At 35.5% G+C, this 26,643-nt stretch overlaps 2 protein-coding genes across 4 annotated transcripts in view; one reads left to right on the top strand and one right to left on the bottom strand.

Annotated features, from left to right (window-relative positions):
- Positions 1 to 969: 969 nt before the first annotated feature.
- On the bottom strand, positions 970 to 16,772 carry LOC127845165 (leucine-rich repeat-containing protein 69-like). 2 transcript variants are annotated; one of them, XM_052375922.1, is made up of 10 exons: positions 16,578 to 16,772; positions 16,199 to 16,325; positions 15,577 to 15,649; positions 15,245 to 15,440; positions 14,221 to 14,292; positions 11,800 to 11,901; positions 10,047 to 10,087; positions 9,377 to 9,391; positions 4,893 to 5,031; positions 970 to 4,431 (listed from the first exon to the last, which is right to left on the bottom strand). In XM_052375922.1, the coding sequence occupies exons 1-10, from the start codon at positions 16,752 to 16,754 to the stop codon at positions 4,321 to 4,323; spliced, it is 1,053 nt and encodes a 350-aa protein (XP_052231882.1). In that variant the 5' UTR covers positions 16,755 to 16,772; the 3' UTR covers positions 970 to 4,320. The 2 variants fall into 2 exon arrangements, with proteins under 2 accessions (XP_052231882.1, XP_052231884.1); XM_052375924.1 differs by lacking the exon at positions 9,377 to 9,391.
- Positions 16,773 to 16,829: 57 nt separating this feature from the next.
- Positions 16,830 to 26,643, top strand: part of LOC127845144 (pre-mRNA-splicing factor ATP-dependent RNA helicase PRP16-like) — a 116,543-nt gene continuing 106,729 nt past the window's right edge. For both annotated transcript variants that reach the window (XM_052375866.1, XM_052375865.1), the window contains exons 1-4: positions 16,830 to 16,914; positions 22,259 to 22,588; positions 23,531 to 23,736; positions 24,543 to 24,689. In XM_052375866.1, the coding sequence (XP_052231826.1) occupies positions 22,269 to 22,588; positions 23,531 to 23,736; positions 24,543 to 24,689 (673 nt within the window). In that variant the 5' untranslated portion in view covers positions 16,830 to 16,914; positions 22,259 to 22,268. The remainder of the gene's footprint in view (positions 16,915 to 22,258; positions 22,589 to 23,530; positions 23,737 to 24,542; positions 24,690 to 26,643) is intronic.

Raw genomic sequence — 26,643 nt, 5'->3', positions numbered from 1 at the left:
CATATGTATGAACGGTCAACGCCCGCTTCGCGGGCTTTTGCCCGTATAACTGCTGGACTGACGCCATTCGACGAGTCTCGGTAAGGTCTACAAACGTGCCGAATTTTGCGACTATATTCAAAGGCAGGTTTGATATAAATGTGGGGCTGTTCGGCTAGCGCAGCGGTTGGTGCACTCGCTTCTCACCTGGGCGACCCAGGTTCTATTAGTTTCAGGCAGCATGTGAGTTTGGTGTGTGGTCACCATACCGGACAGGTGAGGTTTCCTCCAGGTACACCAGCTTCCCCCATAATATAAGACCACCCCAAAGTCGAAAAATCCTTCAGTAATTGCAGCTGTATTTCAAAATTCGTCCCAACTTTTATGAGTCTCAGTAGGAGGAGTGTTGGGGCTCACTTCGGGTCCATACATAATTTAGCCGCTAGCTTAGAAAGGACCTGATAATTTTCTAAATACACACGATACAGTATTTCTATTATGGGGAACATTTTGGTACTTTGTGTCGGACTGTGCTGTTGGATAGTGCTATACAATGTTGGATTGTATTATACAAGTTATATGTTACAAGAGATTGCCAAGCAATATTGTCCCCTACCGGTGAAACTCCACCCATGTCAGTAACTTTTTTAATATATATTTGTTGCCATAGCATCCACAATTTTTGACGTAGGAACAAAATTAATTGACGTGCATAATCTCCATATTGCCATCTGTCCATGTTTCAAGTTTCATGAAAAAAAATATGAAGAACTTTTAAAGTTATCGCAGGATCCAGAAAAGTGTGACGGACAGACTGACACACGGAGCCCAAACCATAAGTACCCTCCGGTTTCACCGGTAGGGGACAATAAACAGCTCTAAATGAATCTTTACAATGCATGTTTATTATAAGTGTGATTATTTTTACCAGACGCAGAAAACAGACATGTATAGTAGCTACCCACACACAAAAATACTCAAACACTTACATGATGTTAATGTTTATTATAAAACAATATATGGAAACATAAAGATTTATCACAAATAACAACATTTTAAAGTGTATTCATGTTAGTTTGAAGCATAAATGCCAGAGTTTACGTTAAAAAATACATTACTAACATTACATGTTTGTCATTTCAAGGGTCCAGCCCTTAAATAGATTTTTAAGTCCATGTTTTAATAAATAATTACTGAAACAAAACTGAAGTGCCTTAATTGTGTTTGCCTTACAAAATAAGTTAATGAACAAGAACTAGAAATGTGCATTAATGACACGGATGGCTCCCCGTTATATTTCACTGGACACTAAAATAATTGTTGTTGGACACCCATTAAGACGATTTCACAAAGGTGACATTGACTTTTAAGCAAGCACCGTAGTTGGTGCATACATAATATTGTATTGAAATATTGAAAAATGTTGACAAGTTGAAGTGAGCAACATTGTAGTTAAAATCAACGCGTCTTGATGAGATGATAATTTGTGCCAATTAATTTCAGGATCCCGTCATGTACGACAAAGTAATAAGCTGGACATTAAATGTCCCACACAAACAAACACACACACAAACATTTTGAAAGAGGTTATACTTTACGTCCCTATGCCATTATCATGGCAGGGAAATACAAATCTGAATAAAAATAACGGTTAGAAATATCATCAGAATTAAGTCCGAACAAGGCATTTGTTACATAGATGCCACTGTACACGTGAATGAGTATGGAAAGTCATCCTGTGAATTTATTATACAGTTTTAAGTCGAAACCTCTTTTAATTTTCAAGATATGCTCCGGACACAATTTTAATAACAAGTTTGATTTAGATTTTTATTTAACTTGGCCCCTATTTCATGCATATAAACATTAACAGAAAGGTGACACTCTGATGACAACTGTTTGAATTTTATTAAGATTGGGCAATAAATGTGGAATCTAGAGTGTTAACAAGGCAAAATGACGCCGCACAACACACGTCGAACAAAAGGCAATCACAAAAACCCACCACGAGCACATGGTGCTTAGGTGAGCTAAAAAGAGAAGACACATTGATGGTGTTGACCCAGTGCCTGACAGTTGAGAAACATATGCCTGCCTTTGTGGACATAAAACAAACTCACATGAATAACGAAAAAATAAAATCAAATTTTACTTAATAAACATGCCCCTGTTAAAAAGTATTATAAAACAATGCATTGAATGAATTGAATGTAAATGACCACTACTGTAACAAAGTCGCATGCATACTGCAATTATCATAAACCAAAGACCTATAAAATACATATAAAATGTATTCTATAGGACTTTGCATAAACAAAGGAATCACAACATGCACAGTTCTACCATTTAACAAGAGCTGTCACCATAGGATGACTTATGCCACCTATAAACGCTTGATAGAAGTTATGAGATTTTTTCGAAACCTAAACGCAGATTTCAAAACCTAAACGCGGACCCCAAGTTCAAGGTGAAGGTCACAGTGGTCAAAATTTGTGTGTGTATGGAAAGGCCTTGTCCATATACACATGCATACCAAATATGAAGCTTATATCTCAAGGGACATAGAAGTTATGAGCATTTTGAGAAACCTAAACGCAAAATGTGACGGACAGACAGTGCGATCACTATATGCCCTCCTTCGGGGTTTGGGGGCATAAAAAGTATATCATTTATATGTAAAACAAGAGATTGCCAAGCAATATTTTCCCCTACCGGTGAAACTCCACCATTGTCAGTAAATTTTATATATATTTTTTGTATATTTGTTGCCATAGCAACCAGAATTCTTGACGTAGGAACAAAATGAAATGACGTGCATAATCTCCATATTGCCATCGATCCATGTTTCAAGTTTCATGAAAAAATATGAAGAACTTTTAAAGTTATTGCAGGATCCAGAAAAGTGTGACGGACAGACTGACGGACAGACAAAGCGCAAACCATAGGTCCCCTTTGGTTTCACCGGTAGGGGACAATAAATTCTACAGATATAAAAAAATAAATATTTAACAATAAATAAACAGAAATGAACAAGAGAATTGTAACAGACAAAACAGCAGTCCACATTTTGAGTTATCACAGGATCTAGATTTGGAATGACAAACAGACACAAAGACAGACCGGGGCTAAACCTAGAAAAGTCCACTAGTTACACTAGTAAGCGACTATCAATGCATATAAGGACGGAATTTAACTCAATTCAAAATGCTTTATGAACATAACCATAACTTAATTATAGGTTGTTGTCTTTTTTAATCGAAATTCTTAAATGCTCAATGAACAATGGACACTTAATCATGCTGTATGATAAGAAAATCCGCTTTCAATTTAAGTAACCATGAATTGTTAGGGACATTTTCCACATCTGCACAATATATCCACCTTTGTTAGAATGGAAAGTTTCACAATTTTGGTGTAAGAAAACATGTTGTTATACTGACTGTTAATGTTATATAACAAATTCATAGTTAATATTTCAAGTTTTACAAGCATGTTGCAAGTGCAAATGTCTGCTTTATTTTTTTTCCCAAATACCTACCTCGTTAGTATTTTACAATTATATTTGCTAAGAACAAAAGTCTAACAAACAAGAGTTTTGATGGATTTTACAAGGTTGTCTTCAAGAATGTATATACACTTAAGTGATGCTTTGTTGTTGAATGAGAATTTAATCATCAGTGTCTACAAAATATTTGTCCAACCACAAAAAAATCAAATTAACTAAAGCTGCAATGTTTAGTTTACCACACATAGGCATAACAATTGAGAGGTAATAATAGAACCACACTACAACGTGGAAAACTAAACTTGACAATACTGGTGTATGGTTATATTTTGAGAACAAAAATGATACATCATTGCATATTTTTTACATCATTATTTAATTATCACTTTACTAAAAATATCACATAACAAATCGACAGCAGTCAAAATGCAAAAGGGAACCTTCAAAAGGTCTCCAGCACACAAAACATCTCCATTTAGTACACTTTGAGGTCTTCAGCACACATTTAGTACAATGTGAGGTCTTCAGCACACAAAACATCTCCATTTAGTATCCAAATGAGCCCTGCTCTGGGTTAACTGGGCCTTACAAACGTACGTAAAGTGTCGTCCCAGATTAGCCTGTGCAGTCCACACTGGCTAATCAGGGATTGAACTTCATGCTTCAACTTGATATTCCTTAAGAGGAGAATTCCTAAAATTCCATAAAAGACGAAAGTGTCTCCACTGATTAGCCTGTGAGGACTGCACACACTTATCTAGGACGACACTTTATGCACATGCATTAGGCCCAGTTTTCCCACAAGGCCCAGCTGCACTCCACCGTGTCCCAATATCTCACGGGAAGGCAACTCCATAGTAGTCATGTCCCTTGGCATTGAAACACTTGTAGGAGCACAACAGTGCCCGCACTGGCACCAGACCATTCAGGTTGTTCAACCGCAAGTCCTAAAACATATCAGGTAAGCAATTATATCTCAAGCTGAAAGCATCCATTTATATACTAAACACAAGTTGCTTGGGGGTAAATAATTGTTATTAGAGAATGCATTCATGATAAATCCCATGTTGTCAAAAGGGGATAAACCCCAATTAATCCTTTACCAATTTAATACATAGTTTGATGCATTTTTAGTCCCTTAGAAAGTTAAATTTAATTAAAGACCTTTTGTACTAGATTCAAGTTTTAAAGGCTTCATTGCTAACCCTTAGATACTGGTGAGCAGCAAACAACATGAAACCTGAACAGACTGCAAGTTACTCGCAGGCTGTTCTGGTTTTATGCTGGTTGCATATAGCCATTTTCAATTTGCATCTGAGTGAGAACGGGTTAATAAAAGCAGACCAATTTAAAAAAGAAACGGTCAATTTCATTTGTACAGTTACACTCCAGCATTGTACAAACTTACGGATTTTGCGTCCACAAATCGTACACACTCTAGCCAGGTATTCAGGAAGGACTCTCCACAGACTGCACAGCGACTTGCCTGAGCCAGCATGTCTCGGATCTGAGGGTAGTGTTTGATTGCACGCCGTAAGTATGACCACCTGCAACATGGGATACATATTGTGTGTGAGTTTCTATACAATTCGGGTTAAATGGTTGTACAACAATATTTCTGAATGTTATAAGAGAAAGTTTTAAAGCAGTAAACATGTTTGTTTTTATGTTAAAATTTCAAATAAGTTTGCTTTTTATGTAGAAATGTACACTTCTTGTAGCTTTAAATAAAATTAGATTCTTAAGATAACACTTAATGATTGAGATTGATTGGTATACTTCTTCATTAAACTTTAATACATTCAAGTATGCGTTTACATCAATCTCTACAGTGCCATTTACCGGTACTAAAGGTTCATGATGTGATACTGGGTGTTAATAAAATGATTTATCAGCAGACTTTTTCCATCCATGCATTTAAAAAAAAGGACTACTTTCCTTTCTTAAAGTCTTAAAACTGATTTTCCACCACATGCTATATTAAAATTCCCTGGCTTGCTCCAGAATACAATGTTTTATTATCTATTGAATTTTTAACCATGTAAATGTATTCTTCTGAAAAACAGGGTTTTAACTCGGGGAATATTCCAATATCTTTTGCAGTTTTTGTTACTTACTATAAAATGTCAATAATAGGCAGATCTATTTGTTATACATGTATGTTTATTCTACAAATTGAGTATAAAATAAAATTAAATAATGCATCAGTTATAATTTCATATCTAGCATATCAATAAACCAGTGTTATGAAGAAAAAAATCATTCACCATCTATTACACATCATCTCATTAAATTCAATAAAAGTGAATCTAATGTTGAATTCCAGTCAGAAAGCACAGGGGATATGTCACACAATAAAGACATAGACATATGCCAATAGCTGTTGACCAAATAATATCTATGTGCATTACATCTGATCAGCAAATACATCTTAAGAGATTACAGTGGGTCGTGATAGTACGTAAATCCTGACAAAAGACCAAAAATACAAAGATGGATAACAAAGAGGACTTTAAGATAAAAGTTCCTCATGCCATTTGTTCACTATGTTCACTCTAAAAATTGAACACTACAACAGAAACCATCACAGTCTAAAAAGAATAATAATTATGATTACAATAAAAAAAAACTTTTTATTTTTCAAACAAAAAGGTTATATTAAATAGATATTAGCCCTATAATAACTGCCCACAATAAACTATTCAATATAAATTCTTCTCAAATAGATGAAAACTACACTTATTTACGTGCAATTGTAAGTGTTAATAATCATTTAACAGTATCTGAGTATCTGTATCTAGGACTAATTTAGATTTCTCATTTTAACCTTCCTAATTCTACAATAAAACAAATATTTTACCACGGACTGTTTCTATAAAAATGCATAAAATACAAATCTTTATCACAAAGACAGCATGCAAAGTACTGGATAAAACTGCACAATCAATTTAAGCACATTCAACAAAGCTGCATTTTGGTATGTGTAAAACATACTGGAAGCACGGTTTTACATACATAAATAGATATTTGACCAAAACTGAAATATTCATATAAATTACTTGCATTCAAAAACTAAGAACCAGAGAGCATTGTTGCACTTCTATTTCTCTGTTTGATGGTAAACTTAATGTCAAGGAATTATAGAAGTGTCCATATAGCATTCCAGAGGTGCAAGGTTTGATTACCACTGGGGGATTCACAGTACAATTACCCTTTTAATAACTAGAACCTTCATGCATTAGTGTTATCACAATTAACCCTATACCACTTAGATACGTATTTTGATGCATTTGTAATCCCTTAGAAAGTTACATTTAATTGAAGACTTTTTTACTAGATTAAGTGTCAAAGGCTTCATTTCTAACCCTTAGATACTGATGAGCAGCAAACAGCATAAAACCTGAGCAGACTGCGAGTTACCCGCAGGCTGTTCTGGCTTTATGCTGGTTGCACAAGCCATTTCTACATTGCTTCTGCATAGGAAAGGGTTAAAACAAATATCAATCCACATCTTATACCGAAAACAAGAGGGCCAAGATGGTCCTAGATCGCTCACCTGAGAGGAGTCGGTTCATTCAATGTTTACCTAATGCCAAACTTGACCTAGATATTGACCAGACAAACATCCTGGTCAAGTTTCATCATTATTGAACCAAAACTCTGGCATATGGAGTGTTTTTGTTTTTGTAAGATATAAAATGGTGACCTATATTTTGAGTCGACCCCCCGTACCAAACATCAAACTTTGCTTACAAAAATAAATGTTATGACCAAGATTAAAAAACAAAATTGTGACCTCTAGAGTGTTTACAAGGATTTTGTATAATATAATGAAAAATTAGGACAATCTAAGGGCAATGATTATGGCATTCATTATGTGATTTTGCTCATCATCAAACTTGACTGAGATCTCTCAACAACTCTGATAAAGAATGCTTGAGAAATGTGAATGCTAGAGTGTTTACAAACCAAATGTGGACGGACGGACAGCGGACAAAGATCAATCCTAAAACCTCAACTGAGCAATCAGGTGAGGTAAAAAGTGTGTTTCACCAATCTGAGCCATTTTCCAACTTGTCCAAGAAATCAATAAAACCAATGTGTTGACTAAGTTTCACGATGATTAGGCAAAATATGTGACTTCTATAGTGTTCGATCACAAGGTTTCTCTCTATATAGTCACATAAGGAAAACTGCCCCTGCACCCCCCTGGCGGCCATGTTTTTTTGACGGATCGGGACCATTTGCAAACTCATCTGAGATATATATAAAACCAATCTTTTCACCAAGTTTCATTATGATTGGGCAAAAAATCTGACTTCTAGAGTGTTCACAAGCTTTTTTTACTATATAAATATAAGAAAACTGCCCACATCCTGGCAGCCATGTTATTCAACTGACCGAAACCATTTTCGAACTCAACTCTCGTATCAAGGGAACAAATGTTCTGACCAAATTTCATGAAAATTGGGCAAAAAAATGTGACTTCTAGAGTGTTCACATGTTTTCACTATAAACATATAGAGAAAAATGCTCTGCCCACTGGCGGCCATGTTTTTTCACCAATCTGGACCATTTTCGAACTCGTCCAAGATATAAATAAAACCACCGTTTTGACCAACTTTCATGATGATTGGGCAAAAATTGTGACTTCTAGAGTGTTTACAAGGTTTCTCTATAGCCAAATAAGGAAAACTTTCCCGCCCACTGGAGGCCATGTTTTTCAACAGACCGGAACCACTTTTGAACTCAACCAATATATCATTAAGACAAACATTTTGACAAAGTTACATGTAGATTAGGCATTAAATGTGACTTCTACAGTGCTTACAAGGTTTTTCTTTTTTTTTGACCTAGTGACCTTGTTTTTGACCCAGCATGACCCAGTTTCAAACTCAATCAAGATATTATTGGGACAAATCTTCTGACCAAGTTTCATGAAGATCGGACAACAAATGTGGCCTCTAGAGTGTTTACGAACAAATGTGGACGGACAGACGACGGACGGACGTACGACGGACAAAGACCGGGCACGAAAGCTCACCTGAGCAATCAGGAGAGCTAAAAACCCAACTAAACTTCTTAATATGAAATTCTTAAGATATACAACTAGATACGGTCAAAGTAGAAATCCCATTTATTTAAAATTAACTATCATAATACCTGTGGCTGTATCTAAACAACTTCTTTCTAAAAACAATATCAGGTATACCAACATGTACTTAATAATTTTATAAACATCAATTTTTAATGAATGATTTTACATAATAGATATTTAATGCTCCCTAATAGTATGTAATAATACACTGCCAACCCATGCGCTAAGTAAACTTAAAATATTTTGTATGAGAAACACAATTAGATGAACCAACAGATGATATAACAAAATGTTATGAAAATTAAACTGCACAAAACCACACACATCAGAAAAAAGAGAATTATGCATGTTTAAAATTTCTGTCAACACACAATCATGTTTTATATGTTACGGCATATATTGGCCATACTTAAAGCACACTGCTTATGTTTGATACTGTGAAACCATACTTTGCATAATCGAATAATAGACCCAATACAAGAATAAGAACAACTGTTTTATTTTGAACACCAATAACTATAGTAAAATTAATTAAAAAAAAATCAAGTATCTGTCGTGCACATTTATTACTACGATAAAACCTTTTAATGAATATTTCTCACTTTTTAGAATGAACTATAAGACAACTGGAGAATTTGTGTTCACACTAATTGGTAGCAAGTTTAAAAAGTTAAACAATACTCTAATATTTTTTTTTGTGTCATTCAAATTTGTCTTAAAAAGTGATTAGTCTGCATGGTTTCACAGTTTGCAGGTAAGTTCACAAGTTGCGGGTTCACAATAGCATACAATACCTCTTGTCTGGACGTCTTAAAACAGAGTGTAACTAAATATAGTGTAACTGGTGAGCCATGTCAGAACTTGTGTTACAAAACATTACTTCAATTTGTAAATCTTTATTACAAAAAAAACACAAAAAAACGCAAAGTGATAGATATGGTTGATGTTGTAACCTGAATGCACAGTTGTGTTATGCTTTCTTAAAATCGAATTGTATAAAGCAAACTGTAATAACAGCGATTTTGTGTGACTACATTATTTTGTGATGTCATCTTAAATTTTGAAGTGAATCAAAACCTGATCATTGTTAAACAGAATTTGTACAGTATATTTTGAAAGGTACTAAGATGTTTTCCATAGGCAAAAGAACAAAAAAATATCTTGATGTTTTGTTTTTCTTGATCATGTGAACTAACTTATAAAAAACTCGACAATTCTGACCTAGAGCTTTGAAACATTCAACCAACTTATAAAAAACTCGACAATTCTGACCTAGAGCTTTGAAACATTCATTGTATATCTATGTTGTACATATATACATAATATACATCTTATGTATTACTGATATTTAAATAAAATATGAAGATTAACTAGTTTTCACAAATGGGAACAAATTTTCCATTGTTTTGTCAAATTTAAGGTTGTTTTGAACAAAAACTTAGATAAGAAAAAAGTCAAAATCACCTGTCCTTCAACTCCTTCATCACATACCGGGCACACACTTCCTGAAAATGAGTTCAATAATTATGATATATTAAATATAATAATTATGATATATTTGTCCACACACAGTACCCAATGTAGGTTTCAACAAGTACAATCAGAAATGTACAGGACAATATAAATGCAAACAAAATGCGGTCATAAATTTTGTTCCAATTAAAAAATATAGTTGAATAATATAATATTCAATATTAACTATTGTATTGTAACTATTAAAGGTCGCCATGGTGTAATGTATATGTTGTCTGCCTAGCAACCAGGAGGTCATGGGTTCGATCCCCACTGTGGTAGCGTGCTTTAGATCTCCCCCAAAGACACCAAGTACTGGTTCTAGGCCCAGAAAAGGGACTTGAGAGCATTTCAATAAGCCTCTTTCGATGCAATCGAGCTAAAATAAATAGGTTTAAACTAAACTAAACTATTGCATACTTTCATTTGATCTTTTTTTAAACAATACCATACATTTATAACCAATCAAAATCAAAATTGATCAAATGTGAAATATTCCTTGGCAAGACTTCAGTAACAGTCTGAAGGCTAACTGAACCATTAATTCTCTTTTCAATTATTATTATGTGTCTTGATCTGAGAAAGCTGGGCATAATGCATGTGCGTAAAGTGTCGTCCCAGATTAGCCTGTGCAGTCCGCACAGGCTAATCAGGGACAACACTTTCCGCCTAAACTTGATTTTCGGCAAGAGGGGACTTTCTTGAAACTAAAAATACCATAAAAGCGGAAAGTGTCGTCCCTGATTAGCCTGTGCGGACTAAGTTATTTTACAGTAAAGCCATGCTCCTTCTATTATCAAGTCAGCAGATTTGTGTCATGCAAAACACAGAAGGAAAAGTTGTGCAAATATTTTACTACATGTAACAAATAAAAGACAATATTTATAGCCTTAAATGAACTTACCAAATAAAAAGGCCTTCTGCACAATGCCTCAGGTCTCTCAACATCTCAACATTTTAGTTACGTTGCATAAAAATCCTTCAAAGGGTATAGTACATATGGAGCAGACAAGAAAATTGATGCTCATACCGTTGACCTTATAGTAAAACCTAGACCTTGTGCCCGCATGACTGACTCCTGCCTTCTTCAAATTGCCATAATTCTCTCAACATTTGAGGCATGTTTCATGAAAATCACTCAAAGGGTATAGGAGATGGGGCACACACATGTTTTGGATAGACTGTCAGACTGACTGCTGGACTGAATGACAAATGGCATCCCGGGTAAGCAGGTTTAAAAAAAGCTGTTTTTTTCCAGTACTAAATGCTGCTACCTGGATACCTAGGTATCTAACAACTGCCCTATTTCAATAAGAGCTTAGGGGAGCTTTGCCATAGAAATGGTTTTATCACCTCACAAGTTATGTGGTTGGGAATTAAACCCACAATCCTCTGATTTGTAATCCAGCCCTCTACCAAATGAGCTTACGGACCAATTTTTTTACAGCAGTTTACCTTTAGAGAGAGTACGTCCTACTGTACTGAGTGCACAGGGATAGAGCTTACCTTTAGAGAGAGTACCTCCTCCTCCTGTACTGAGTGCACAGCAACAGCTTACCTTCAGAGAGAGTACCTCCTCCTCCTGTACTGAGTGCACATGCATCTTACCTTTAGAGAGAGTGCCTCCTCCTCCTGTACTAAGTGCACAGCTTACCTTTAGAGAGAGTACCTCCTCCCGTACTGAGTGCACAGGGATACAGCTTACCTTTAGAGAGAGTACCTCTTCTTCCTGTACTGAGTGCACAGGGATGTGTTGCAGGAGAGGGTTCTCCTCACAGAACAGTTCCTTCAGGGGCATGTTGTGCAGCTGGAACATAAGAGCCTCTCTTTGCGAAAACAGGGCTTAATGCTTGTTTGTAAAGTGTTTTTCCCAGATAAGCATGTCCGCACTGGCTATCCGGGAAGACAATTTCCACTTTTATGGAAGTTTTTGTTTAAATGAAGTATCTTAATAACGAAAATCCAATTATGGTTGAAAGTGACGTCCCTGATTAGCCTGGGCAGACTTTACGCTCATGCATTAAGCCCAGTTATCCCTGAGTGAGATTCATATAGTTTTAACAGGTGTATTTTTCATAGACCACAGGTACCAAATATGCTTTTGACTTCATGAAGACCTCACTTGAAAGGGGCCATTTAACGGGTTTTGGCATGTATTGAAGCATGTCATTAAATGCTTTATATTGATAAATTCAAACATTTGACCTAAAAGTCTCCAGTAAAAAAACAAGATTACAATTTTTAAAAAGTAAAAAAAGTAACCCTCAACAGGGCTCGAACCACTGACCCCTGGAGTCCTGGAGTAAAAAGTCTCCCGCCTAAACCACTCGACCATCGATGCTCATGCTTAGAGCGGATGTATTTTTAACCTATATAAGCAATCCTCGTAGTTTCCCAAAATATAATTACAACAACAGCACTTTCCAAATTATTCAATCGTTTCGCATCGCACGACGCTTTATAATTTTCAGGTTTTCAAATTGTCAAAAGATGCATATAATGGATATTTAAGAGCATGGTAAATGGTCAGTATTACTATTGCCTCAAAAATATCATACCCGGTAACAAAAATGAAAATGTGCGAATCTGAAACAACTTTTTTTAATTTTGACAATTTACCAAAACGTTAAACGGCCCCTTTAATGATCAATGTATTTTCATTATACGTAACCTTTCCATCCTTAATGCTGAATTAATGCTCTAGCTTTGGTCCTGTATTGATCAATTTATTCAATAACACTGTAGACCTCTGCAAAATCACAATTACTCTTTGCTGAGTATAAGTCTATTTTTACCTTTGTAAATCACAATTACTATTTAATGAGTATAAGTCTATTTTTTTATTCTTGCAAATACTGGTAATGTATTCCACCAGAAGAAAAAATTATCAACAGATGATGGATAAACTTAACAGCATTACATTGAAAGTCCCTTGCACTTATTGGTGATTGAAAGGTCATTGTCGGCTCGGTTACATTTTAATATATCTCTGGTACTCTTTAAGTATACTTAAATTGTACCCCGGGTACAGTAAATATACTAAAACCTACTCGGGAATTCTAACGCTAACTTGGCTGTAGGCTTTTTTTCCCCAAATAATTATGGCCATATTTATGTCAACATTTTGTAAAATGACCTCTATTTTATCAAAACTCATACTACTAAAAGGATGTTGAGGCAGTTTTTTTAAAAAGTGAATTCTGTTTCGGATTTTATTGCGTTTTTTACAACATCAGATGTTTGGCGAGAATAAAACACATATACAGTCTAAATTGGACAGGTATGTGTTGGTATATTTTCCGTAAACGGAGTTCATTTAAGTATACTTAAAGAGTACCCAGGGTACATTTAAGTAGTACCCATGCCAACAATGACTAATCGAGCCTTACAGGCATTAATGTTTTATTATGTAAACTGGTCAAATCTACATGTTACTGTCTACCTCAACTTGCAAAACAGTAGACAGAAATTGTTTTAATCAAATACCAATTTGTACCACAATTCTGGTCAATTTTCCTGGACCCAGTGTTCTCCAGAAAAATTTCAGAAGCCTGTTATATTTTCAAAGTAGCCGGCGACTAAGCATTAACACTGGTGTATTTGCACCATTTCAATTGATATTTTGGGGAAAGTAGCCGGCATTTAGATTGAATGTTACCGGTGAAATCGCCGGCTGTCATTGCTTCCGGACAACACTGTGGACCTCACTAAGTTTAACTTGCTTTTTACAAGATCACTAAAGACTTTAAACGAGACTAATACATCTATTTTGTTTTAAATTGGAACAAGAGCACCGCATAACGGGTGCCAACGCTCGGCTGCGGGTGCAGTTTTGAATAAATGAAAGCTTGTCAGATTTTTTTAAATATTTTTTTTTAGAGGTCACAGTGACCTTGACCTTTGACCTAGTGACCCCAAAATGGGTGTGGCGTGTAGAACTCGTCAAGGTGCATCTACATATGAAGTTTCAAAGTTTTAGGTGGAAGCACTTTGATTTTAGAGCAAAATGTAAAGGTTTTAGCACGACGCGGACGTCGGATGACACAACGAGCTGGCTATGACATACCTCGGGTTTTCTCAGAAAACGGCCAAGCTAAAAATGAGACAGTGAATTGAAAATCAGTACCTCTGTTGGAAATATTCTCAGGTCGTTTGCAGCTATGTCCAGAACACGTAGCTTGTAACATTTTCCAATACTCTACAATAAACAAATAGAAAAAAACTGAGCCAATAAAGAAATCAACTTAGCAATCAATAATTTTCATTAACGTTTAAAGAAAGATATTTTAATACTTGGGCTTAAGTCTCTGCTCTTTTGATGAATATAGGCCATTCGGTGCATATGATTCTTGTTATGGGGAAAATTTGAAAGCAGTAAAAGTTTGAAAACCATGGATACCAGGAATCATATGTAACTGGGAGGTGAAGTGTGTCTAGGTATTGAGCCCGTGACCTCCCGCTCTACCAAGTGAGCTAACCGGGCCCCTTAGAAGCAATCACCAATCCAGCTTGGTACCATGACATTATTGCCTGCCAATGTTTTACGTGTTCTTGAATTCAAGTCACAGGAAACAGTGCATAACTGATCTTTATGAACCCACAGGCAGGTTCTATGGAGTACTGCAAGGCATTACGCAAAAATGTCATAGGGCTAGAAAACTGTATGATCAATCCCTGACCAATCCCTGACACAAATCCTGTACACCTCCTGATCTCTTATCGGGCCAACTCAAAACCACTCCCCTAAGTTGCCTTGCACTTGAATATGTATTTGTCTACAAAAATAGGGATTCAGTTTGTTATATCATTAACCATGGACCTCTAAGAGTATACTCACAAAACATAACCATCCCGAAATAGGCATCTTTGTCACCTAAAGGTGAAAAGTATGCAGCCAGTCTAGAACTCAAACCAGGGAGTCGGACCTCCTTCTATCAAGGCGAGCAACTTGTGCGACCAGTCCAGAACTCAAACATAGCCTATCAGACTGCCACAAACCTTTCCCCTAATGTTACCAAGTTCATACCAAGAAATACTACAAGCCACACCTTGAATATTTATATGACAATATTTATCCTCAAATACATTCTGGACATTACGTAATTGACCATTATGGTCACAAAATATTACAATGATCAGTATGAATATACCTCTGGCAACTCCCTGATTCTGTTCTTCTGTAAATGCAATTTCTCAAGATTGATCAGAAACCCAAACTCAAGCGGTAAATTGGTAAGCTTGTTGTTTGCAATGTGAAGTTCTTCTAGTCTAGTAAGGGCACATAACTCCACTGGTAGTTCTGTCAGCACATTATTGTCCAAGCTAAGAAACTGTAGGCTGTTTAATCTGAAAAAAAATATCCTAAGATATTTACACATGTTGTATTGTGATTTAAAATGCAAAATTTTGAAATAATCCATAAACTAAGAAATGGCAACCACTGAAGTTGACTTGTTGTGTTGCTTTTGTGTGATATACATACCTGCAGATTTCTGAGGGCAACATCTTCAAACAATTCGAATTCAGGTTCAGGAATGTCAAGCTCCGTAAGTTAGCTGCAAATAGAAAGAAAACTTGGATGTTAACAACGCTGTATTACATATGCTTTGTACTCGAAACAATTGTTTAAACCTATTACCTATTTACAAGAAATCTAGAGGATATTTTATTCTTTTTCTTAAAAAAGTATCTGACTTTTAAGCAGACAAATCTAAACATTTTAAGTTACCATATCTGATGTTATAATATCATGCTATATATTTTATGTATATATGCCTTTTAATTACAAATTGTTTTCAGTCTTTCAGCTTTTATACACTTGTTATCCTTATTCATCATGTTTTATAGTGGGTTGTACAAGCTGCCTGAGCTTATGTTTTTTTTTATTCACTCTTCCCGACTCAAAATAAATCTTATCTTTATCTTATCTATCTTATCTTAACACAAACATGAATAGTGGTTAAATGTATGTGCATTAAAAATCTGTATCAATTTATATCATGAATATGATTGATTAAAAAAATATAATTATCCTAAGCCATGGATACAAAGAAATGCTTAATAATAAATAGATACAGGGCACTATTCATTCGCTATCAACTTACTCAAGACTTTTGGAGTAAGTGTGTGGATTCTGTTGTTGAACAGGTGCAGTTTTTCCAACATAAATAAATGCTCAATAACTTCTGGAAGTATTTCAAATTCATTGTTTCCACAATTTAAGATCTGAAGCTGAAAAATAAACAGTGATTTTTAATGTCAATTTGGATGAACATTTTCTACCTAAAATTAAAAATAATCATCAAGAAAATAAAAATGTGATTTTTTTCAGTGAATGACAATACTGAGAGAATTTAAAACCGCATGTAGGCAAAATAATGAACTTCATTTAAATAACTTATTATGTTCGTCCCTAAATCTAATGAAAATGTCTTGGCTTGTATTTTATTTGATCTAATCGCGAAAACAAATAAAATTACTTACTTGATCTAAATAAGTCAATTCATGCGGTAAAGTTTTAAGGAAGTTATTCTTAAGTTGTAGATGTATTACACAGTCTAGCTTTCCTATTGCTTTTGGGACGCGGTCTAACTTTTTGTTACTGAGATTTAAAGACTTTGGTTTAGATTTCAAGGCACGAACAAGAAGCGTGTCCGCCATTTTGCGTTGCTATCCTCTTGACCAATCGGAGAAAAGGTTACAAATGTTTTTAGTTTACAGTATAGTTGTACGTAACCTTTAACAGTGCGGTGTAAAAGTTTCAAGCCAAAAATAATCAGAATAACAACAAATAAGAAAACCAAGATATTTAAGATACTAAGTATGTGGTAACTCACACAATCCAATCCAATGTTTTAATTTAAGCGTTGTATGAATACTTGTCTTTATAAAAGTAATCTTTTAGAAGCATTATACGAAAATAAGCACGTTGCGATATTGATAATAATTTCGGACTAATTACATTTCGGACAATCATATATGTATCGCTCTATAGAGTAGACAGTCTGCAAAATTAACTTTTTTTGTCTTCATAGCCAATGTGGCTATTAAACTTTGAAAATGTTATAGCCAGAGGAAATGTTTCATAGCCAGAAATAAAAATGAATTAATTTACAGTGACATCAAAAAGGACGACAACAGTCGTAAGCATGGTGAAGGGTATTACCGGTGAATTAACATTTAGAACAGTATTATTATTCAAAATAACTTGTACATACCTGCATATGCGTGTCAATCCGGTAGGTGGATGTCTTTTCTACATTTTTCAGTGAAAATTTCACAGAATTTACTCAGCATACAGTATAATTGTCGTGTTTTTTCAAGCCACTATAAGCTGACCTATATTTTACAGGAAGTGGGTATTACCGGTGCACTGTGTATTTCACCTCCACAAAATAGTTATAAACAAGTACTGGTCAAAACTTCTATTATTTTATGTCACACATTCATTTTCACTCCTGATATAAATTGTCAAAATAAGATATGCCCATCTTAGATGCAGAATTTGAAAGTCTTATAAGAGGTATGTCATTTTTTATGAAATATCAAAGATTTAAACATTAAATGAAAATAATTTGATCATGAATAACATGTAACAATTTTGATTAGATGTTGTTTTTTTCAGTTATGATTCTACAATGAAGGTTGAAGGGTGGCAGTGTGGGCATTTGAAATCTGCTCCTCTTCTCACACATTTGACTTTGGTGCAATATTTAAGATGCACCTAGTGTTGGCATTCGGAACACTCAGCCCACTAAACAATGTCTAACACATAGTCCAAATGTAGTGACTCTGGTTGGAATTGCTTGCATATGCAGCAGAGATCCTTTTCTTCATGTTCATCTGAGTCTTCTTCAGTTGGAATAATCATTGAACTTGAAGTTGAGGGTTCTGGTGCAGGCTGATTATGCTTGGATTGTACCGAGACATTTGGAAGCTAACTCAGTTTATTTGAGTATTTTAAAAGGTCACCAACAATTGTTTCTGGAGCTTTTTCGTTTTCTAGCATTAGTTTTGGCTGTTTTTATTTTTCTGCTTTCAAGAAATGAACAGGAAGGGCTGGAAGCAACAGGATGAAGACACTCATTAGCAGAGTAAATTTTAGACGGAGCCGTTTTGACAGCTGGAATGACACTGGGATTCAATGGGTAGATGCCTGTTTTACGGAAAGAAGAAATAAGATTTTCTGGAGTCATGGCCTTGTTGTATGCTTTGGAAGAAAGTGATCCAATGTTGTAGAGAGTAATGTTCAGACCAGGATTTTGTGTCTAAGAAATGACTGACATTCAGAGTGATAGGCTTTCTTCAAAGGTCCGAAACAAGCAACATCCAAAGGCTGTGTAACATGGGAAGTATGTGGTGGAAGAACAAAGAATTTAATCTTGTTATCGTCTCCCCATTTAGTGAGGGTGAGATTAACATGGGACTTGTGACCATCAAAAAGAATAAGCATGGTCTCCTTGCCAACAGGGGCATGCTTTCGAAAATGGGTTTCAAGAAATTCCAAGAAGACAGTTGAATTTGACCAACCAGATTCAGTTAATGTGCCAGCTGAGCCAGGAGTAGTGTCCAGTAACAAACTGTCCATCCACCTTTTGCAAGAGAAGATGAAGAATGGGGGGAGCCTGGACCCAGTGGCATTGCCAGCTGCAAAAATCGTGACAGTGTTGCCACGAGGAGAGGTGACAGACTGAGGAGTATATCCTTTTTGGCAAACAATGTTTGTTGGACTGTGCTCGAGCAATAATCCGGTTTCATCAATGTTCCAGATCAAGTCGGGCCTATTGGTCAGGTGACAATTTTCCATGATATTCTTCAGGTCTGAAAAATAGTGTTCAAGTACCTCAGGAGAAGAGGCCTTAGCCCTGGCAAGAGACAACTTTTGCGGCTTTGCAACATGAATGTCTGGCCATCTCTTTTTCAAACCACTGAACCAATCAGCTGAAAGACATGGTTCAGAATTTTTCCTCTTTCCAAGGCTGATGGCGAAATCAGTGGCTAAACGCACACATTCACTCCTGGAGTAGCCGTAACCTATCTCAGCCATGTACTCGACATGACAAACAAACTGCTCCTCTTCAGCTACAGAAAACAAAGTTTGGGGCCCAGGTCTTGGAAGGGGTTCTGATGAGCATGGGATTGGCTGTAGTCCAAGTGTACGGTCACGAAGAGTACTCTCTGGAATGCCATAAAGACGTGCTGCCCGGTACACAGACATGCCTTTGTTCTTCACAGCACCATATGCCTCAGCAATGAGACCAGGGTCATATTGACCCTTTCTATTACTGCCAGAAAGTTGAAGCTGTATTAAAAATAATAATTCTATAAACCTGTAAATCTCTGCACGTTATTGTTAAAGACAAAGAAACAAATATATCTCATTGTGTTATTTTGAATTAAACAACAAGCTGGAAGTTTGGGCGAGTACATTATCGTACACATTTCAGAGGAGAAATCTACCATTACACCGGTTGGTATTTGTAAACATCAGCGTCCTTTACAGCAGCATGTATAACTTGAGAAAAATGATATACAATGAGTTAGGTTCAATGTAAGGTTAGTTTTTACTATAAAATTTTAGCTGGTGTGTCATGAAAATCGTATAATTACCCTCAAAAAGCTCATTTTCTTATAAATTTTCGGATGCCGGTAACTGAAATACACAGTGCGTATGCATATCACGATAGTGACGTCATGGCACGTGTGACATATTTGATATTCGGAATACACCGGAATTACCCTTACTTCGGTAATACCCTTCGATACGATATATATAATCTAGATTGAAATTGGGGGGTAAGATTGTAAACAAATCAGTATTCCAGGTTTCAAACTTTTATTCCATCACATCTGAAAGTACAGTCTCATCTGTTGGTCGTGGCAAATTCTTTTTTCCAGGGACAGCACTAGACGTCGGAGCTTTCAGTTTAACAGTGTTAACCTTTGCAGAACAATAAACGTGAAATTTTTGGCAGCAAGTATTTACCAGTAAAAATACAAAGCCGGTGCTCATAGTAATCAATTTTAATCATATGAATGTAAACACTGAATGCGACATACTGCTAATACTGCCAAGCGAGATTGGCTCAATATAAGGCAACATGTTTTCAAATTTCTGAGAGACACGGGATACCTTGATAAAATATAAAAATACTAGATACATCGCGTTTAAATCGTGCAAATAAATATTCGATAACGAGAATCCACAGTGAGAGCCTTATTACATAAAACAATAATCCTACACAGGCTACAGTACTTCGCCTTGAAGCGAAGGTACCACGGAGAGGGGATTAGTATCAACGAATACAAATAATACATTTCTCAATTTCTGATCTATTATATGGCCCCTCATATATCCGAACCAATATCTCTTAGACTACATACTAATAATAATTCATTTGCTAATGCACCATTGTCTTGAAAAAAAAACCATTACCGGTAATATATACAAACATAGACTAATTTTGAAGCCTTCAACGTTTTATAATTACCTCCCCTGCAATAGAAAATATATAAGAAAACTCTCATTCTACGAACGATCAAAATCTCAATATTTCTTTCTCCGAATTTTTTTATGGTGGAATTCAATTTTAAACTAGCTGTATATCCGCATATAATCAATGAAATAAGTGATATAAACAGGCATTCTAACAAATCTTGATGTTATAGTAGATACAAATAGTATTACCTTGCAATTTGATAATTAGTATAAATAATCCAATAAAACAATACCGGTATATGTGTTTAGGAATTTTGTAAACACGGGCGTCTGCCATAGTAAGGAGCTGTACAAAAAGTTTGTAAATCAGAACTAATCGGTATATCTCGGGAAATCATTGATAAATGTATTCGTCGTTGCAATGCTTAGGGCTGAGTAATTTCAGCAATTGGAACTCAACTTGCGTAAAACACTTGCTCAATTAACCGTTAAACTCCACCTCCTTTTTCTGCAAAAGATTTGAAGGCGAAGCCATGCACCTGCTATTATTAAATTGGACGATTGCAATTTGTTCCTCAAAGCAATCGTCCAATTTAATAATTGTTGGTGTTCATTAGAAATGGCATTAGATGGTGTTTTAAGATATTTTTTTCGGACAAAACACATTTTATATGGAATTATTCATGTCCGCATATATTAGTACACTACAAAAATGACTATATAACGGATATTTGTCATGCTTGCTCGCATTGTAAGGTAAAAACTAGGAATTTGCCTCGAATGATAGACCAAACTACAAATCTGGTATCAAATATTTATATAACTGGGAATAGTTCTCAACTTTACCCATAGCCTGCGCTTCATTTCGTCAAAATAGAGTAAATAATAAGATACTTACGTGGATTTGAAGTTTTTTAGCGGAGGCAATGTTTACAATTTTCTACTTGGCGTGCTAGCCAAAATGATGTCACGGACCACATGGTATGGCCACACTGAATGTTTACATTTATCAATATATTATAAAGCATTCAATGACAAACTTCAATACATGCCAAAATCTGTGAAAAGGCCACTTAAATTATCCAAATTTTTGTTATTTCTATGGTCGATAGTTGGATATCATTAATATTGAATCAATCATGAATAACCAAGGTCTTACATACCATCAAAATGGACCATCAATAAAGTTTGATATCAGTTTAAATAAATAAATTTTATGAAAAAAATCACATTTATTTTTATGCACCGCACACATTTTTCTTTAAAAAATATTTTTACTCCTAATTCAATTATTGTATGAGTCTGCCCACAAATAATCAAGATAAATAAGTGGTGTGCAAACCCAAGAACTTAAAAAACAATTATGATATTGTCTGACCCTATCACCAGCACGCAAACATAAACAACAACAAAAAAGTGAAGAAGTTAAATGAGAAATTTTATTTTAAGATGTATTTTAGCAGATTGAATAGTTTAATAATGTTTAACACCTTTTATAGAAATTAGATTTTCAAGAATCTATGGATGCTGGCAGTGAGAAACGTTTTCTTGCAGATTTAACAATTAGGTCATGCAGGTTTATATGTAAATAAAAACAAGGGAGCATTAATGAAATACCGGAATAAAAGATGACCCGTAAGCATAGAGAATGTTCATAAATGTAAGAGTTTGTCTCACTTCTCTCAATAGTTTTTATTTTGTATACTATATTGCTCTTTTTGAACAGGTACTTCAAAATGTCATTTTTGGAGCCTGATGATGACCCATCTCTTCATCGACTGGAGGGCTCCTCAGTTAACCAAATGGGTGGTCTTGTCATCATGAAGAAGGGTCCAGCAACAGAGACAGATAAATTTTCCTTCAAAAAGCCTTCATTGCTGGGCTTGGACAAGTTGGCAGCATCGAAACGTATGGCAGAAAATGAGGCTGATGGTATGAAAAAGAAGTCTAAAGTGACTTCTTATAGAGATGATGAGTTCAGCAGTAGTGACTCCAGCAGTTCTAGTGATGACGAGTCTAAACCAAAGAAGAAATCAAAAGAGAATCGACATGAAAGGTACGGAGCATACAAACTTTGGTTGTTCTTAGATTTACTCAATTCATTTTATATTATTATTATGTTTAAAAAAAACTTTTACTCATTTGTTTAATATTAAATGATACAACACAATTTTTAGCTCGGCTGTTTTCGGAGAAACCAGGGGTATTGTCATAGCCAGCTCGTTGTGTCGTCCGCCGTCGGCCGGCGTCGTACTAAAACTTTGACATTTTGCTCTAAAATCAAAGTGCTTCCACCTACAACTCTGAAACTTCATATGTAGATGCACCTTGATGAGTTCTACATGCCACACCCATTTGTGGGTCACTAGGTCAAAGGTCAAGGTCACTGTGACCTCTAAAAAAAAATAATCTGACAAACTTTCATTTATTCAAATTTTCACCCGCAATAGAGCGTTGGCACCCGTTATGCGGTGCTCTTTTCATTTTCATATTGTTAATATGGGTGAAACAATATGCTTTTTACCGCTGTACATTCAAATAGTTTATCCTAGTGCGGTACTGTTTGGCTGTAATTAAAAGGTTTATACAAACTGTCCAAGGCTTTCATTTTACTCGCTTAGCACTTGAGGTTTTGATCAGGGCTTTCATAAACTTTTAAAACTTGGAAGTTTTGCTAATGTAGTTTGAAGTTTTGATTACTGTAAATACTCAGTCAAAGTTGAGATTTTGTTCATTGAAAAATCGCTTTTAAAATGATTCTTTTGACTTATGATGCTGTTAATTAAAAACCTTTGAAAATTTAATGAGGATTGACCAGGGGGGGGGGGGGTATGATTGTTTGTTTTTATTCAAGTGAAAACTGGTTGATTTTTTATTAACCTCATAAAATGGCTGCTATTAAATAATAATATACTTACAAAGAGTCAAAGGCATTAATAACAAACTCATAAAAAATTGCAATCAGTGCAAACTTACAACAGGATTTTCAATATTTCAGGCGCTACCGACAGTCCAGAGTCGAAACACCGTCCCATCCAGGGGGTGTAAGCACGGAGGTTCGCGATAAGCTGAAGCGTCGCCATGATCGGGACAGTGACAAGGGCGTGTATGCATCGTCTAAGGACAAAGATAAGAAACACCACCATAAAAACCGGGACAGACACCATAAAGACAAGGACAGACATAGGGACAGGGAGAAAGGAGGTAAGTGTGCATTTAACTATGAATCTTTTGAGAATCTTTATTATATAGATCAAAAAGAACTTAATTTGGACTTTAACAACTATCAGCCTAGAAATTAGCAAGGGTCCATTTGTAAAGAGGTCATAATATTTGTAATGCATTTAAAGTTCTGATGATGATGATGAGGAATACAATCCTGAGACTTTTAATATCAGCACTAACGTAGTTCTTTGTCCTTTTTAGTCCGTTGCCGTATATAGGCAACTAAACAAATTGCTTTTGTCAATTCATATGTCCACACAGCAAAACCAAGGCTTGCGCCAAAATAAGCCAATGGCTGCAAAGTTACAAATTTGGCTCAAGAAATTACCATTTAGTCACAATTTTATCTTAATAAAATTCCACAAAACAGCGTTTCTGCTGTAAATTGGACTAACAAAATCTTACGCCAGGGGGAACCGTGAAAAACAATTAAATGGTTCCTTTAATAATTGAAAAATAGTCGATCTCAGTTATCTAAATTAAATGACATTTTGTTAATTTATATGAGAATTAAAAAATACTCTGTTTTGCTTTCAGATAGCTAAGAAAAAATAATATTCATTTGTTCAAGAATGATTCATATGAATAAGAATTAAAATCATACTCTATGGTAAACTATAAATACATACTTTGTTCCTTAATTCATTAACATTTTCATAACTGGAGGTCAAAGTCATGATCATGTTGCTTCGCCCTTCCATTTAGGCTTAGCTGGAGCACTATTTAAATGATGCAGTTGCTTCGCGTTACTCAATCCAAGATGTCACTAAATTTATGTTGCCTAGGTGATTCTCGGAGGGGAGACCGAGACTCCGAGAGAAGTGAAAGGCGTTCTGAGAGACGTGATCGCCACTCTGAGAGAAGTTCACGAGACTGGAGTGACACACCCAGGCGGCGTGATGAACCGCCAACTCCCAACATACGAGTGAAGGGTATGTACAATTATATGATCCTTACTTGTTTAAGGAATTTATAAATAAAACAATGTTATGCACCTAAATTGCCATCACTTTTCAATGTTTTTTCTTTGTTCAAATTTGGGTATAGTAGGGGGACCCATTCCCAATGGATAAGGCTAAAAATGTTATTCATCTAAAAAGCCAGCCCTGCAAGTTGAACCTTAGAAAATATTAAATTGAAATTTCTAAGTATTTGTTAGCATGAAATCAACAACTTTCATTTCCCAATTTTAGTCAAAAGGACTTGATATTTCCTAATCCTAAGGGACCCGGCCCCATTCCCAAAATGGTGAAAAAAAACACTGCTTTTATGTTAGCTTTTTTTTACCTACAGATTCTTTACCTCAACTAGGTTTAGTATAGGATATTAGTAGTTCCTGTCTAGAAATTTTTATTATTTTGGTGAATTTCTATGTACACTATGTACATTCGTCTTAGTGTTTTGCTAATTTATTTATCACCTCTTTCTTGCAAAACACTACATCCATGCAGAACAACCGTCTGACCGGTACTACCAAACCTTTCCTGCATACACTTTTTAATCAATCTGATATTCGCACTGTTCATTTAATGAAGTCATGCTTTTATCTGTCATACCATGAACATTTAACAATATATAGCTGACAATCATTTGATCTATAACAACGCCTTTTCAATGTTTACTTTAATCAAATGGTTTTACAAAATTTAAAGTTCAAATAAAGAAGTCAAGGGTTTGTGTATTGCTTAATACAATGTCATTCAAAGCCTGTCAGTTTTTAAATACAAGCACCTTACCGACTTACAGCTTTATTGAAACCTTCACATAGCTACTTTTAGGTTAATTTAGTTATATCGCTTTGCTCACACCCCATCTAGGATTTATTTGAAGGATAATTTAGTTATATAACTTTCCTCACACACCATGATCTACATGTAGGTTGTATGTGCTAGTTAATTATCTTATATCACTTTGCAGACACGGTCCCCCATCTTTGTTGTATCTGTAGGTAAATTTAGTTACCGGCATACCACTTTGATCACACCATATAGGTTGTATTTGCAGGTTAATTTACTTATATCACTTTGCAGACACCCCACCTAGGTTTTATTTGCAGGTTAATTTACTTATATCACTTTGTAAACACCCCATCTAGGATTTATTTGCAGGTTAATTTACTCATATCTATTTGCAGGCCCCACCTTGGATTTATTTGCGGGTAGTTTACTTATATCACTTTGCAGTCATTCCAGCTAGGTTTTATTTGCATGTTAATTTACTTATATCACTTTGCAGATATCCTACCTAGGTTTTATTTGCAGGTTAGTTTACTTATATCACTTTGCAGGCCCCCCAGGTTTTATTTGCAGGTTAGTTTACTTATATCACTTTGCAGGCCCCCGCCTAGGTTTTTTGTGCAGGTTAGTTTACTTATATCACTTTGCAGGCCCCCACCTAGGTTTTATTTGCAGGTTAATTTACTTATATCACTTTGCAGACATCCTACCTAGGTTTTATTTGCAGGTTTGTTTACTTATATCACTTTGCAGGCCCCCTACCTAGGTTTTATCTGCAGTTAATTTACTTCTATCACTTTGCAGATATCCTACCGAGGTTTTATTTGCAGGTTAATATTGTTTTCCCCTACCGGTGAAACCTTAGGGGACTTAAGGTTTGCGCTGTGTCTGAGTCAGTTAGTCAATCAGTCAGTCAGTCAGTCTGTCACGCTTTTCTGGATCCTGCGATAACTTTAAAAGTTCTTCATATTTTTTCATGAAACTTGAAACATGGACAGACGGCAATACAGGGGGTTTTCCGCTATGTAAAAAAGGCCATAAAACGGACCTTATCCCAAAGCAGACCCAATCCTAAACCGAAACTATAATTGTTTTTCCCAATTCCCCCCCCCCTTTTTTTTTTATTTATTAGAAAGAAGTGACTTATGAT

This window comes from Dreissena polymorpha, chromosome 9, assembly GCF_020536995.1.
Source record: "Dreissena polymorpha isolate Duluth1 chromosome 9, UMN_Dpol_1.0, whole genome shotgun sequence".
Classification (NCBI taxonomy): domain Eukaryota; kingdom Metazoa; phylum Mollusca; class Bivalvia; order Myida; family Dreissenidae; genus Dreissena; species Dreissena polymorpha.
The sequence above is the reverse complement of the archived record's forward strand: the minus strand, read 5'-3'. Positions and strand labels throughout refer to the sequence as shown.